The following is a 17,654-nucleotide window of genomic DNA, read 5'->3' as shown; positions in this document are numbered from 1 at the left end:
TTCCCCTGGAAATGAGTTGGGTGCTTTAAACATAAATTAAATGTTGATTAGTGAGTTCAAAAATGTAACAAGCAACCATTTTCCAGAAAGAAAAATTACATACATATTCAGCTACCTTGTATGGCTCCCCAAAAAGATCAAAGCCTGAAGAAAAGAGATCGTCTTCTTGCTGGACTTCTTGATTCCTCCGCTCCCATTCCCTTTTTTTAAGTGCACTACGGTCTTGTTCATAGTGACTGATATGAAAAGGAAAAGACAAAAAGAGAAAAAGATTAATTAATCATGCAAGTCATTTAAATTTTCCTTGCTGTCAATAATAAGAAAAAAATTCAAGTCAACTTGCTGCCCAAGTTGACACTGCATAGAGAACAGATAATCCTTTTCATTACACCTATTGAGTTTAAGATCCTGACCAGCTCTTCAGAATAAAGAAGAAAACAAAAACTTGCTTATTTGAAATGATATTCATGACAAGCAAGTAAAGCAAAATTCTCTTCCCTTGTCCTTTTTTGATTATTATAAGCAATTACATACTCCCCAAAAGTCAGCCCACAGTGCAGAAAGGTACTGAATTAAAGTTACATTGCGTTGCCAACTACCTAGGGCTCAGAATCCACAGATGTCACAAAGTCCTAAGGGAAAGGAATTATCAAAGTACGGAGCTGAAGATAAACTGGATTTCTGTCCTGAGCCCATAGCCAAAGTGAGCTTGTTTTGATGAACTCACAGGAGAATTTAAGGGCATTTTCAGAAGTCCACAAAAAAATAAATCACCAAATCACCTACACTTCTTTGTGTTTGGTTGTTGTGGTGTTGGTCTTCTCACAGTTTTCTTCAAAAGTGAATGGAAGCCTTTTTGAGAAACTCTTCACAAAAAAAGGGGTCTGACTTGAATAACAAATGACTAACTGTGGATGAAAAAAAGGAGGTGTCAAAAGCCTTTAATGACCTCAATGAACAAATGTTTTATAAAGACTAACTGTGACTCTCATCACATTTCAGGCTTTCCCATTGGAGGATCAAAAGCTTCTAAACAATATTTAAGATATATTCCAGGCCTTTTGGTTTTATGGAATGGAATGCTTCCTTATTAAGAAAACAATTATTTTCTTCATCATGCAAGACTGCAAATTAAGCCATAATCTAAGTCTCGTAGTGGTGTATCTTATTTTATTTACTGGGCTTTTTTCATGCTTTTGATGTTAACCTTACCCAAAGTGAGTATATATACACTGAGCAAATTTAAATTACATAAATGTACATAAAATGCCTAGCAGGTGTTGGATAAATGTTGGTTTCCTTCCCCATGTTAATAGTCCCATGTTAAGACTTAATTAGATAATTGACATGCAAATGAACATAATAGCTAAAGGAATTATAAGAGATCTACTGATATAAAACTACAGTTGACAGGCTTTGACTATATCCGAAACCTTAATACCTTTCATTAGTAGGCTAGTTTGCTCAAAGAACCTAGAACATAAACTATCTGTGCAGCTTAACTAGATGTTGATAAACATGGAGTGTACAATGCCACTACACTTAATCATCCACTTTTCTTCACAGGAATCCTTGAATGGTCAAATTCAAAGTGACTTTGATAACTTTATCTCCTGGATAAAGAACACTCATTTCTCCATTAAAAAACAGCAACAACATTTATAGGATGTTTAAATGCACATTACACTTTCATAATACAAACGTCAGGTACATTAAAGCTCACTGGACCATTCACGAGTATATTCAGCAAATGTTATCACTGTCTGAGTAAAGCAAAGAAAACCTTCAGAGTCCTACCCAAAGCCAGGGCCCCACATCTAGGCCTTGCCTTGTCAAGGAAGATATCAAGTCCAGATACTGGAAGCCAGCCTATTATTTGTAGTCTCAGATGCCCTCCATAGGTATTAGATTTTCTAGCATCATCTTTCATTTCCATTCACAAGTTGAACTCAGAACCCCAAACAATTGCTGTGTGTCTCAATGTCTCCATGTTTGAGACTGACATGGAAACAATCAGGCACAGTAACATCTTCAGTCCGTTAAGTGTGGCGCTTGTGACCGTACCTCAACACCATAAATTGGCTGTGTGTAATCCAATCCCATCAATTTGTCCAAATGTAAGAAAGATTGGGTGTTATGGGGGTGGGGGTAGAGTAACAAGTTAAAGCAATATTTAGTGAGGGCAGGGTTGTTGCAAAGGAGAAGGACACTTAATTTCTTTGCTTTCCATAGCAGATTAGTATCTACACACAAACAAGAACCAAAGTCTTTTCCTTCTGAGTAATGCGAGCAGGATGTCAGTTTTCTAGCTATCTGTTCATTTTGTGCACCTGACAGCTAAGAATGACAGGCCCATAGATCACATTTAATTCTCCCATGAAGAGAACTGAAGTGCTTTGGTCTCTTGGCTTTGCAAACTACCTTCCTTCTCCGAGGGAAAGATATAATTAAAACCCTGAAGGAAAAAGAAAGGAGAAGGAGAAGAAAAGGAAACGTGCTTCAGCTTGCATGACAACCTTTCAAACGATCAGCAGTAAGGGCACTTTCGGTGCTTTAGCCCTGGCTTTGATTTGTTAGGAGGCTCTTGGCTGCATTTTGCATCAGTTCATTAGCTACCAAATTCCAGACACAAATTTGAATAGCAGATTGAGTGTGCATGCGGGTGTTATCTGTTGCAAGCAAAACTGCCTGCTGCATTTGTTAACACATCCAACAAAGAACAGTTAATTCTCATATCTCTGGCGAGAATGAATTTAATCTCCACAGAGCTCCACTGCTCTTGGAAGGCAACCAAATATCTCCAACTTTTTCCTTTCTTGCTCAGCATGGCGTTGTATTGAAGGCTTCACACAGTGAGGTCTAATGAGTAATGAACTACATGGTGATGAGGCTTTCAGTTTATAACGTCACTGATTTCTGACTGAAACCAACATTACTAATTTGAAGCACCAGCTAATTAAAACCACAGCTATGTATTTAGCCTCTTGTTATACCTACTGCAGTTTATAATTATGAGGACCTCTTTATCTACTCAATTAAATTTCTTATGATTCAGGCAGGTTGTGTTTGAACCTGTGAGCCCTGCAGAGGCTGCAGGAAAGTATATGTCTGTCCCCTGATAATTTGATACATCTTTACACACCCAGGCCTGCTTTCCAAAGGAAAAAGAGCTCCATAGCCCACAAAGAAATGCTCAAGCCAAAAACCTGAATTAATCATCATATCATCGGTATGAACAATTCAAGTTTATTCTGTGATGAAGACAGGATGAATTGATCCTATCAATCAGCATGAAAACCCATGTTCATACTGAGAAGTTAAGCCAAAAAGCTCAACTCAAGGATTCATCACTCTTAGCAAGTTAGGATATTTTTCCAACTTTTTTCTCCTGGATATAATAAAATTGGTCACATTATGATAATATAAAAACTGACCACTCAAAACCAAATTTACTATGAATTAACCAAAGGCCTTAGGTTTCTCTCTCTCCAGGTTACCTTTTTGGAATCGCTATTTCATTGATATCCACACTAGCTGACTGGAAAAGGTCAGAAAGAAGAACAAGTTCCATTTAACTACTTTGTTAATCACCTTGGTGTAAGGCATGATGGTGAGAAGCTTCTCTCTATCATAGGATTTTTTTTCTTTTCTTTTTTTTTTTTTTTTTGACGGAGTTTTCCCTCTTGTCGACCAGGCTGGAGTGCAATGGCGCAATCTCAGCTCACTGCAACATCCACCTCCCGGGTTCAAGCGATTCTCCTGCCTCAGCCTCCCAAGTAGCTGGGATTACAGGCACCAGCCACCACGCCTGGCTAATTTTTTGTATTTTTAGTAGAGGTAGGGTTTTGCCATGTTGACCAGGCTGGTCTCCAACTCCTGACCTCAGGTGATCCACCCGTCTCGGCCTCCCAAAGTGCTGGGATTACAGGCATGAGCCAACTGCACCCGGCCCAGGATTTTTATATTAGCTGTGATTTCACCCACCTGTGTGCTTCCCTAGCCACCACAAACAGAGGAACTGCCCTCATTTCCAAAAGAGGAAACTAAGGCCCTCCAAAAATGAACAGAGGGAGCTGTCTCAAGCCGTCATCAAGCTAGTGGCAAAGGAAGATCTGAATCTGTTTCTTCCATCTTCAAGTACATGTAGTATCTTCTCCTAGCCTTCTCCTTCTCTCAGACACTTGAACCTTATCTTGTATGTAGATAACTCTCATTTTGCTCATTAAAAGCCTCAGGTTCATTGGTGGGACAATAAAATGCAGGGCACATGTAGATTCCGTGAGATCTAGAAAGTTCAATTATGCCGTCTTCATTAGCGCACAGTGGTAGCCCACACAGGCTGACAATGCAGGCTAGTCTTTTACAACAGAGACTGTTTATAACAGGAAGAGAGTTTAGCAATCATCTAGTTGCAGTGCCCTCATTTTACAGATGAGGAAATAGAACTAAGGTAAGGTAATGGGCCTCACAGCGGGTTTGTCAGAGAACTAGGAGGCTGGAACTCAGGTTTTCACATTCCCAAGCAACATGGTTTGTCCCTTCTGCCTCCTGTGTTTCCATCACACTTCAGAATGAAGATGAGTTTCACGTGCACTCCATTGGTCACCTTTCCTTAGGACTGCATTTTATTAGAAATTGGCAGTAGGGAAAAACTTTAGCGATTTAATTTAGATTCGAGTATAGATAAACCACTAGTTTCCTTATATCAAAATGTACAGACCCTAAAGGGATTATAAAAATTAACTGCATCTGTGGGGAAGAGGCTGGGCGAGGGAGAGTAAAAACCAGTTTCAGTCCATTTGGTTCATATATTTCATGAAGCTAATACTCATTGTTTACCTAATTTGGTTATTTTACAAAGCCACTTGGGGAAACTTTAAAAAATTGATATTTTAAAATGATAAATTTGTTTTAAAATACTGCTAATATATGATTTACTGTAGTAATGGTGTACATGAAGGTAAATAATTCAGCCTCACTTGTTTTCCAGTCCAACTACAGTAAACACCTTTATTTGGCTAATACCTTTGCAAAAGCATAAAAATACATATTTAATCCACTCAAAGGACAAACATAAGCTATCACTCACTTCCTGTGGTTCTTCTGAATGCATCCCTGCCTTCTATAACATGTGTAGATATTAATCCATGTTATATGTTCCACAGTGTCAGGTGATACTTTTTCTATCCCTAGTCCTATTTTGAATTTGACACTGATCTAATCTCTACATAACTTCTTTTTGTTAAGAAAAGAAAATCTCTGCTATCCAATATTTTCAAACTTAACCCACATTATGTAAAGTGCTAAATTCAAAACTAGAAAAGCAGCTCAAAACAGGCCATCATTATTTTACACATATAGAGTAAAAACACAAGAACCTTGGATCTGGAGGTGTGCAAAAGAATAGAAGGTAAGTGGCCTGGGAAAGGGATTTCTAAAACCAGTAGAACCTCCTCAGCCATATTTAACGTCAGGACTCATGAGGAACTCAGCATACCACCACTCTCTTCAGCAAATGAACTATCTCCCTGCAAACACTGTCTCTCATGAAAAATAATCAAGAAGAGAATGAAAAGGTGAGAAACACACAAGTTTTTAGCTCTAGACAGCTGCCCATCTGATCATTCCAATTTGTTTTTGATTTTCCTTTAAATCTGTGGTTTTTAAAATTATGTAGACATCAATAGTCCAGAAGTCCTGGCAGAAACAGGCTTAATATTTCAATGTAGGAGCATCTTGGGACTACCTCATCCCCTCCATTTCTGAAAATGGAAGCAAAGATTCAGCCCATCTGCAAAGCCTGTCTAAGCATCCTCCAATTAAGTCAGGCAGACCCCCCAAGAGCCATCCCTCCTACCTTGTTTCTGTATCCCCTGCTTTGCTTCTTTTCTAGTCCTCTCTTTTCATTAATAACAGCTTGATTGAGATATAACTAATATAGCTACAATTTCACCCATTTAAAGTGTACAATTCAGTGGTTTTTAGCATATTCACAGAGTCTTGAAAGCATCACCATGATATAATGTTAGAATATTTTCATCAACTCAAAAAGAGGCTCTGTACACTTTCAGGTATCATCCTGTCCTGCAATCCTACCATCCAGCCCAGCCCTAAGCAACTACTAATCTACTTTCTCTCTGAATGAATTTGCCACTTCTAGATACTTCATATACATGGAATTATGCAACATGTGGTTTTTTGTGCATGGCCTCTTTCACTGAGCATACTATTTTCAATGTACATCCACACTGTAGCATGGGTCAGTACTTCGTTTCTCTTTATAGTTAAATAATATTCCACTGTATGGATATTCCTGGTCCTATGATATACTGTGCTCATTAAGAGGGCTCAATCTTGTTTTCTTCTAATGATTTAACCAGGATTCTCTAAGTCTCCCATTAGACTTTTCCCTCCTTAAGGTCAGAGGTTTTTAAGTCACTGCATCCTCCAACTGAACACAAATAACCTTTCTGTACATAAATAAGCAATGGACAATGCAAATGTCATAAGGAAAACATATTTGCTTTTTTGAAAAAAAGTGTGTGGCTTAGGCTTTGGACAAAATTATTTTGACTGGCCTACCAAACACTCAAGAAGACGTTGTCATCTCTCTAACAAATACCAAATACTCAAGCTGCAAAGATAATTTAATACACTTAGAAGTGGTAAAAACCTAGTAAAAACCTAACCTGATGCCAATCAAAGAAACAGATTCTGTTGTTCCCAGGTAGAAAGCTTTAAGGAATTTTACAGTGTGTCCAAAAAAGATGGCATCCAGATTCAGATGATCTGGGACAGGCTCTGTCACTTTCACTTACAAGTTTCTTGTTCATTAATAAATTGCTTTACATTTAAAGCCTCAGTTTCCTTCTTTGAACATGAAAATCAACTTTATGTCTTCTCTGCATGGTTAGTGTAAAGGTTACATATGATAGTTATCAAAAAAGGCTTCTGTAAACTACTAATGACTGCTCACATTTAACAGATAAGATGACTGACACCCTGATAAAGCGATATGTAAATCTCTTTATAGCTTTTGGGTCCTCTTTACTCTGTAAAAACATAGCAAAATTTCATGGTTGCTGAAGTCTAAAGTCTTTCTAGTAACAGATTAAGTTAATTTCATTAGATATCCTTTACAAATTTTTCTCTATAGACTCAGATATGACCTTTGAGACAGAGACACTAAGTTGGTCAATTTAAAAATGTAATTCACAAATTAATAATGATCTGAAATTTAAAATAATAACTTTAAATTGTAAATGTTTCTAAATATTTCTTCTATCACTTGGTTCACAATTTTGGCTGCCTATCAGAATCATCCAGAGAAGATTTTATAAATCTCCAGGCTCAGGGCATACATTGGACCAACTGCATCCGGATCTCACAGTGTGAGTCCCAGGCATCACATGGAAAATAACTCCTGGTCTTTATATTAATAGATAAATTTTTTTATTTGACCCATTTGGGCATATCAAAATCTGACAAACTTAACCTGAAGAGATCATTTGTCTTTTTATTTCATGAAGGAAAATCAAGGACCAAACACCTTTAGGGAACTAATGTATTCTACTATGTAGAAATATACATTGCTGGTATATGTTGGGAAAAGTGCCTTGAAGGTGAAAACAGTTATTACAAGAATAGACTTGTGCAGAAGAACAACAATAACACTAATAGTTCCTATCTGTTGATTCCTTGTTTATGCCAGCCACTGTTCCAGGACTTTTATGAGTACTATCTTATTTAATCCTCACAAAAACTCTGAAGTGGTATACCATCCTCATTTTGCGGATGAGGAAACTGAGATACATGAGACACAGGGAGGTTAACATGCTCAACACCACACAATTAGTCAGTGGTACAAAAACACAGTAACCGCTGGGGCTGTCAGAATCCAGAGGCCACCCTCTTGGTCATAAAGAAGATTCTAGTCTTACTCACAGAAGAGAAGGGCACTCTATTCACAGAGAGGCACATCCACATATTTAAGCTCTGCTCACACAACGTGCACAGTGCAATTGATCCAGAAGGTATGTCTAAAATCTTAACTATCTTCAGAATATCTCGGCTTCTCAGGGGCTATTGGAGCATGGTTTACATTCTTCTCAGAAAAGCAAGCATAGGTAGACACTCAAATGGATATTGACTGTCAAAAATATTGTAAGAGTGCACTAAAACTCCATTTTCAGGGGATTCCATTTTAATGGAAATGCCACTTTCATATAGAATGACCATGACTCTAGCAAGCCAAAGTTTCCCATCTGCCTGCAGCAGTATTCAGCATATCAACCACTTTGTATGCCAATTAAATGTCCTCTAAAAGCAACCTCTCCAGTGAAATTGAATTCTTTTGTCCTCATACACTATAACTGTTGGCTAAGAGATATGGTCCAATATCCCTGACTGCTTGAGAGGGGCGCCTATCTCCTCAACAAGTGTTACTTCGCTTCTCCCCCAAGCAGCTCAGAATGTGTCAGTTATCCCTTTACAACTATGGAATGTCTGATTTTATCTCCTTGAATCTCATGTCAAGCACTTCCTTGTCCTCTTCCATATGCACATACCCTACCACAGCTCTATTGCACAATAGATATCTAAGGATCCCTGAGTTTCTTTTCTGCTCTAATAACATGCTCTTAGATTACATGTCTGATTTCCATTTTTATAGAAAATCATTTTAAAATAACTTTAGTTCTGACCTATTAATTAAAAATGAGGCTTCACTATCACTTCATATGGCTCATTGACCCGTTTGTAACAGAAACCAGTGCCTTACAAGTGCCCCACACTCAACATGGCCAAACCAAGAGAGCTGCAAACAACTGAATGACTTGGAAGCTTATAAAAATACTTCCTGAAGACTAGTAGGGGCCTTGAATGGATGTCAAAAACCAAGCAAATATGTAATCGGATAGTGAATATAGCAAATGTATTCATTTATATTTTATGACTTTTGAATATGATCAAAAATTTAAACTACTGTACATAAAAATCAAATTGACATAAAACATTACCACTTCCACTCTTGTCAGCATCCACCCTGTTCCCCATTGCCAATCAGAGGTAACAATTTCTTATATATTTCCTGTTTCTTCATGTTTCTTCCAATATTTCTTCATTCACTCTTTATTGTCAACTTGAACCAATCTCATTTATAATTCCCTATCTAAATTAATCAAAGTTGATACTAATGCTGAGCTTTAAAGAGCTACTAGATCTAATTCTTGAATTACTTCAGGAGGATCCTTTCCACAACTAGAAATGGTCCCATGGATTTACGAGAAAGGAAGCAGAGAGGCAGTGACAAGCTTAGAATACTTGTGATGGCTCTAAAGTACTTCACGGTTTATTTGAATTCTGGCTTGAGGCAAGGTTCAGTTTATGGAATCTGTGGTGCTGCTCAGGAGTACACAGTTGATGTCATCGATGAGGTCTTCCTTTTCCTCTTCCTTCACCTCCTCCTTTTCCTCTTTCCTCAGGCCTGCCTGCCCTAGTGAGGCAGGCATAGTACCCTGCTCAGTGGCCCAAGGCTTAGCTTGGCCCTCTGCTCTTGATGAGCCCTTGCCCTGTCCCAATGTGTCCTGGCTTCATCCCATGCGCCACGTCCCAAGTTCCATACCAGTTGCTTCTGCAGCCAACTTACACAGATCAGCTCTGTCTTTCAAATTAGGAAAAAGCTACCTGAAGTATTTCCTCTCTACGCCCATTAAATATCAGGAATTCTTTTCCAAGTCAAAGTCTTAATATAACCTTCTGGCTTCTCATAAGTGACACTTTTAAAAGGTGTTTTATTTTCATTTAGCTATAAGCAAGGCAATTTCAATAACTACTTAATTTAAAACAATATTTTCTCAGAAATAGTATTCTTAATTACTTTTAAACTAAGGAAATTAATGCCCTTAAGGAGCAGTTTATAATTGACAATTTTAAGCTGACTCTGTTTTCACATCTCAACAAACCCTTTGATCCACTTGCACTCACTAATTTTTGCCCAGGCAAATTCTACCCCCCATAGGCTTAACCTTTTGGCCCTGCCTCCTTCTACCATGCACTCCTGCAGAGCCCCGGCCTGAGTATGAAAGTAGGGCAGCAGCAAACTGTTATGACCGTAGGCTTGCTTTCTCATGTGGACCTATAGGTGTGACTCTTCCCTAGGTTACACTTCTCCCTCTTGCCCTAACAAGGTGCCTGACTAGAATCAGGGTAACCCTGTTGTGAGTTAAATTGCATCAACCCACAATTCCTATGTTGAGATTCTCATGCACAGTACCTCAGAATATGACATTATTTGGAAACAGGGTCATTTCAGATGTAATTAGTTAAAATAAAATCATACTGGACTAGGGCGGGCCCCTAATCCTATAAGACTGGCATCCTTATAAGAGGAGAAGATGTGAAAACAGAAACCCAGAGAGAACTCTATGTGAAGGTAAAGGCAGAGATCACAGTGATACTTCTACAAGCCAAAGAATGCCAAATATTGTCAACAAACTACCAGAAACTTCATACTTCATTCAAACTTCAGGGGTATTAGGAAGAATTAGCAGATTCTTCCTAATACTCGTCACAAGGAACCAACCCTGCCAACACCTTTACTTCAAACTACCAAATGCATGCACCTACAGACTGCATTTCTGAGCCGGTTCACAATGAAATCTCCAGGCCTCCTCACAGTGTGTGCAGATCATCTAGACCTTGTCTTTTTTACTCTATATTGCACTCCATTCATTCTAATCCTGTCCCTTCTACTCTACCTAGCACAACTCTCCTTTGGCTTTCCAACTCATTCTTCTTTCTCCCCTTTCCTGCTATGTCTGAAAGAACTTGTGGGTGTTAAATGAAACTGTCACTAGAGAGGAATAATGCATTTCTGCTGCCCATGTATCTGGAAACATGCCAAGCTCAGTGTTCAGCTCAAAATAAATATTTCTCAACTGAATGAATGAACAAATGACAGGCTAACATATTTTTCTACCTAAGTTCAGTGACAAATGTTGACAAAATATTAATTAATACATTAATTTGTCTATTTAATCAACAAACACTTACTGGATATCTATGTCATGCCAGGTACCATGTTTAGTGCTCAGAAAAAAAGAAAAAAAAAGACATAATAAAAGCTTTTGGGAAATTCACAGCCCAGGAGAGGCAAATCCATTCCAAAACAATTGCAGTGCAGAGTAACACATGTTATAACTTTATGAGGAAAGTGCCATAGGAACACTCTCAGGTTGGCTTGGGGTAGGAAACAAAATCAGCCAGCTGTGTTCCAGCTGGGACTTGAACACTTCAGCTAATTCAAGTACACATGAATGAAGTGGTATTAAAGATGAAACCATGCGACAAACATGGAAGAGTGAACAAGAGATCTACAACACTGGAAGGAAAACAATAAGAATTTCTACGCCTTGGGGAAGCTGGAAACTGATAATTTGGCCTTTGCGAATGCTTGTATTCTAGGGTAAAACCCTAACTTCATTTGAGATACGCAGTGACAGGAAGATCCTTGAAGAAATGGACAACTGAGATAAGCATGTGAATGGTTAACTCATAAAGAATAGATGAGATTTTTAAAGGGAAATATTTATTGTTTTGTGTATTATAGCACGTTGTCTCTCGATATGATTAGTTATCAGTCTCAGTTATCCAAAACTGGTATGAAATAAAGCGTTTACGCAGTTATGTTTCATTGATGTCAGCTAGGGGAGCATGAAAATCTCCATGAAGGTGGGTAATTGATGTGTAAATCAGAGCTCAATCACTTGGTAATAGAAATGGTCCCACTGAAAATATGCTTGTTGAACACAATCACATAGAAGCCAGAGGGAGGGAGGGAGGGAGAAGGTAGAAGGCTTATTTATTAAAAATGATAATAACTGGCAATTTGTGCAATTTTCTCTTCAACAGAGGGCTGCTGTCAGAAATGCTTTAAGCAAGTTGTGACCAGTATATTCAGATAGTTTTCTTCTGTTCTAATGAACTGTTTCTGTTTTATTTAAATGTTTGGAGACCTTGTTGTGGTGTTTAAAAAGCAAATTAAAACAACACACTCTTCTTTTGAAACATGACACATGTAAATGATATCAGTGATAGTAATTTGGTTAACAATGCTTCTTCTAGGCAAGCTATTTTTAATAAAATTCTTCTGTAACTTTGCATTTGCTCTCTGAAGAACAGTGAATAAAAATGGACAATGCCTTGCAGTTTAATATTTTAATATTTCATAAACAAAACTTACTATCATTGATGAAATAGCAGCTCCTTTCTCTATCTGCATTAGAATCATTATCTTTAGTACTACTTAAGGTGGTATGATAGTGTTTAGTGGCAGATTTTTCTTCTCCTCTACTATCCTCATTGAATAAAGAAAACATTCTCGGCACACCAAATACTGCCACAGAGGATTTTACAAGCCCACATCCTACCAATTAATATGAAACAGAAAATGCTTGCTTTTCTTCTTTCTTTTGGACTCAATTTGAGCCATGTTTATCCTTTGCATCTTGTGTGGATCCACTGGATTTACCCACTAGTGCGTAATTCATTCTTGAGCCTCGGCACTGCACACACACATGCATACACCCTTACACACACAATAAACACGTTATATGTGGCAGCACAGGAGCAATTCCATTGGCACAAATGTTTTCTGTTGTGGAGGTGAGAGGCCTCTGCTTACCTGGGGTCACCAGCTCAGCCTTCCATTCAAAACTATGTGTGCACCAATTGCTTGTCTCCTATCTAGCACTGGGCCTTAATACAAATGTTCTTTCTTTGACTAAATGCTTGTATCAAGCAAACTAGCAGTAGGTAGTTAAGCAAGTGACAGGCGGAGCTGGGGGTATATTGAGATGATATTAGCCTTATCTGTCATGGCTGAATTTTTTTTGAAGGTGAGTAAATTCACAGATTATTGATGTCATTACCAAATAAACAATGAATAAATATGGGGCATACCGGGATTTTTAAATGTTTCTCTTTTGAAAAGCAACAGACTCTTCCATTTGCATGGTACTTTTCACTGAGCAATTCCTTACACAAATATGATCTTACACAAAACTTGCAGCAATCTTGAGAAATAGGTCAGACAGACACTCTGACTTCCCATTTCACAGATGAAGGCACTGAGACCCAGAAGGGCTGACTGCTTAGCATTCACTGTCACTCAGGTAATGCGGGGCAAAACCAGAATATGAATGCAGATTGTCTGAGTCCAGGTGCCGTTAATTTTTCTTCTATACCACCCCCTGCTCTCATTGTAAAATGCTTTCAAATTCTGTTCATCTAGAATGTAGAAAGAGGTCCTAAGTGTTAGAGCAAAGGGACATTATTTTAAGGTTTTTAGAGAGTAGCTTTCTTTGGGTGATATAGTTTGGATATTTGACAAAAAGCACCAAATCTCACGAGGTGCTTAGGTCACGGGGGCAGATCCCTCATGGCTTGGTGCTGTACTTGCCATAGTGAATGAGTTCTCATGAGATCTGGTTGTTTAAGTGTGTGGCACCTCCCCTCTCTCCCTTGCTCCTTCTTTTGCCACGTGAGGTGCCTGCTCTTGCTTTGCCTTCTGCCATGAGTAAAAGCTCCGTGAGGCCTCCCCCAGAAGCCAAGCCATGTGTGAACCGCCTGCAGAACAGTGAGCCAATTAAACCTCTTTTCTTTATAAATCGCCAAGTGATATGCTTTGGCTCTGTGTCCCCACTCAAATCTCATCTTGAATTGTAATCCCCAAGTGTCAAGGGAAGGACCTGGTTGGGGGGTGACTGGATCATGCGGGTGGCTTCCCCCATGCTGCTCTCGTGATTGTGAGGGAGTTCTCACAAGATCTGATGGTTTTCAAGTGTGGCAGTTCCCCTGCTCTCTCCCCTCCGGGCCACCATGTAAGACATGCCTTGCTTCCCCTTCTCCTTCCACCATGGTTGTAACTTTCAGGGGCCTCCCCTGTCATGCGAAACTGTGAGTCAATTAAACCTCTTTCCTTTATAAATTACCCAGTCTCAGGTAATGTCTTTATAGCAGGGTGAAAATGGACTGAAATACCCAGTCTCAGCTATTTCTTTACAGCAATACAATAATAGACTAATACAATGGGTTATCATTATTAATTGACTAGCTAATAGATCATAATTGTGGTTTTATGGAAAACAAGGATATGGAAGGACATACAAAGAATGGACTTTTAGAAGGAGGAGGTCACGTGGTGGAAAGACCTCCGAGAGTGATTCTGCCATTTAGAGATTGTGTGACCTGGGGCAAGTTCCTGGACTATTCTGAGGCTCTGTCTCTGCAGTTAACACATTCAACCCCACCCTCCCAGCCTTCTAAAAAAAAAACCCCAGTTATCCAAAGGAGCATAAAATAAACCGGAGGATAAGATACAATTGTAATGAAATAATCCAAAACTCCACTGATCAATCTGAGCCACTAGCCAATCTGAGCACTGGAAATGTGGTTAGTCTGTATTAAGATGTACTGTAAGTGTAAAATATATAACAGATTTCAAAGGCTTAGTATGTAAACAATATTAAATATAGCATTAATAATTTTATACTGACACCATTATGAAATATTTTGCATACATTGAGTAAAAATAAAATGTATTAATTTCATCTGTTTCTTTATACTCCTTTTTAATATGGCTGCAATTCAAACTCACATATGTGGCTTGTATCTGTGGCCCACATTATATTTCTATTGGTCAGCACTAGCCTAAAAGTAGAAATTTTCTAGGTCTACTTAATAAGTCACTTAGAGCTTAAACAATATTGGTTTCAGTGCTGTGCCTCAGGACAATAAAAAACTGTGCCTTTGGGTTTGTTGTAACAGTCTAACTTATGCGGCCTTATGCCATCCTGTTTAATTATCTCCCCTTTTCTATTTTCATTTCTCCCCATCCATCTACTTTAATCTGGACCTGGGGCACATATGCCAATGTTGATTTTCATGACCATTGTATTGTCTAATTGGTGCATTGTTGATCAGTAATATGTGAGGTGTTGAGCTCTGTTTGTGTAATATGTTTAATATGCTTCTACCCAATGCACCATATGGAAGCAGTGCACTGTATATTATGAGTGTATTAATGCTAAGACCCAATTGAGCATCACTGGTGCATAGTTAACTAGTACAACAAAACTATGCTAAGTAGTTTCTGAACATTGTGGTCCCTAATATTTTTAATGAACATCACAAACAGTGTGCTGGTATGTGGGAACCAGTGCGTGCCCTTCTCTGAAATATTTAAAGATCCTAAGCACTATTCCGGGATTAATGTAAATTGCCTTTTACAAGATGAAGTCATTTTTCAGGCACAAAAGCTAAAAAGACTAAATAATTGAGTGGGACAATCTACCAATAACTGTGTCTTTAAATCTAAACTGCGCAGTTTTGAAGCCTTTTATGTCTGTTTTTTTTTTCCCAAGGTACTTACAATAGGTGGAAAAAATTTTGATTCACATAAGCCACCAGGAGTTTTTTCTACCTGTTTCACACACATTTCACACACAACTTTTAGAACTCCCTCAGTTTACTGATATTTTCTTGGAAAATTGCTAGCCAATCTATCAAAATTAAACTCTGCCTTTTAATATAAAACAATCTCTTATTAACACATACTGTTCAAGCCAGATAAATCAGCATCCTGCAAGGATGAATCATTCTATCACAGCAACTCACCATTCGTATGCTTTGATAGATGCATTCATTTGCTGTTGGGCACCTTGAAATAGAAGAGTGCAGGCCCATGCTCTCTGCAACACTTCACAGTCTTGTTCCTCAGCACTCAGTGTGCTCAACAACAAAAATGTAGCCAAATGAACAATTTACTATGATTAGTTTAGTTTCATTTGTTAATTACAGATTCAACAAGAACTGAATGCTGAAGCTTTTCAAGTATCAGACACTCATTGATCCATAGCCCTCGACATGCTCAAGTAATATTGGAAGTTTAACATAATTTATTGTTACTTAGAGCACTGATTGGCTAGAGGAATTATAGTCCAATAAATGGCAGCACTGTCATTGAATCTGCCTATAATTGCCTCTATTCATCGTAATGTATGATCCAACACAGACTGGAAAGAAAGGATATGATCTACTTCAAGCTTCAGCTGTTTCAAATTCCACAGTGTGTCCCTAAGTTAATGGATATCGAATATTATGCTGATATATATGCTGGGAGTACTAAATGAAAAAAATTTATATATATATATATATATCCACACACTCATACATATTGCATATATGTAGCTTTTACACAGATCTATAATTGATGCCCAGGCTGTGGGCTTGCTTATTCCATGGAAGCAGATAGGATAACTCTACTAATGCTGGGCCAGGATACAGAATCCTATGAGTGGTGGGCCCCCCTACTTCTCCGCCCCCTGCTCCTCAATGTAAATAGAATCCTCAGGCTATTATTCATTTCCCTCTGGAGTGGCCCTACCCTGGGCACAGTGACACATAAAAAACTGTGCCCCAGTCACTAATTTCTGAAATGCCCAAACATCTGTGATTCATCTTCCTTGTTGCCTCCTTGAGGAAGCCTTGCACCTTTCATCCAGGCTGCATTCAGAGTTTCCAGTCCCCAACACTGTGCAGCTTCTCTTCAACGTCACTTATTCCTCTCTGATGGGGCTGTTTATTTGCCATTCTCCCAAATACAGAATGAGTTACTAGAGACAGGTATTACATCAGTTTCATAGTAACAAATTACTACAAACGCAATGGCTTCAAACAACAAAAAAATTATTCTCTTTCAGTTCTGGAAGTAGGAAGTCTGAAATAGGTCTCACTGAGCTAAAATCAAGGTATTGGCAGAGCTGCGTTCCTTCTGAAGGCTCCAGGGGAGAATCCATATCCTTGCCTCTTCCAGCTTGTAGAGACCACCTTCACTGCCTGGCTGGCGACCGTTCCTCTATCTTCAAGGCCAGCAGCACAGCATCTTCAGATCTCTCTTTCTCTCACCCCTACTTGTTTCATCACATCTCCTTCTCTCACTCTGACCCTTCTGCCTTCCTTTTATTAGAGCCCTTATGATTACTTTAGGCCCACCACGATAATCCAGGATAATCTCCCCAGCCAGAGATTCTTAACTTAATCACATCTGCAAAGTCCCTTTTGTCTTGTAGTGTATTCACATTATATATATATGGACATGGACATTTTGGGGGAGGCGGGGCATTATTTTGCCTAACACAGGTATAATGGTTTGTTCACTGTGGTCATCCTAGTGCCTCAAACCATTACATGACATACAGTAGGGCTTCAAAATTCTTCCTGAGGCAAATGAATGCATGAGAATGGTTTATGAAAACTTTCAAATGTCTCTTCTCAGAACCACCTCACACATGAAGAGTGTCCACTGGGTGAGGAAGGGAAGAGCCTGAAGGCCTGTGTCATCCACACCTGCTCTGCCATTTAATGCCCATGAGAGCTGAGTTGAGCCACTTCAGCTCTGCAAGGCTGACTCTTCTCAACAGTTAAGTATCTCCGGGGATTGCTGTGACCCTCAAATAAGATAAGGTATGTGAAAATGCCTGTTGAAGACAAATTGCTTTATACACGTCATTTATCTCTATGCTTGTTATTTCTATGAGAAGAGACACTAGATGTTTGAGAGAGGGAGAGAAGAGAGAACAGGTCCCACTTACATA

At 38.8% G+C, this 17,654-nt stretch overlaps 1 protein-coding gene across 6 annotated transcripts in view; it reads right to left on the bottom strand.

Annotated features, from left to right (window-relative positions):
• AFF2 (ALF transcription elongation factor 2) overlaps positions 1 to 17,654 on the bottom strand; it is a 491,015-nt gene that overhangs the window by 339,750 nt on the left and 133,611 nt on the right. For 3 of the 6 annotated variants that reach the window (XM_055106903.2, XM_008957891.5, XM_008957882.6), the window contains exon 2: positions 104 to 236. In XM_055106903.2, the coding sequence (XP_054962878.1) occupies positions 104 to 236 (133 nt within the window). The remainder of the gene's footprint in view (positions 1 to 103; positions 237 to 17,654) is intronic. The other 3 variants (XM_003806823.4, XM_003806822.5, XM_055106904.3) reach the window with 1 other exon arrangement.

The sequence above is a fragment of the Pan paniscus genome, chromosome X (assembly GCF_029289425.2).
Source record: "Pan paniscus chromosome X, NHGRI_mPanPan1-v2.0_pri, whole genome shotgun sequence".
Classification (NCBI taxonomy): Eukaryota; Metazoa; Chordata; class Mammalia; order Primates; family Hominidae; genus Pan; species Pan paniscus.
Note: the sequence above shows the minus strand (reverse complement) of the source record. Positions and strands in the feature narration are given on the sequence as shown.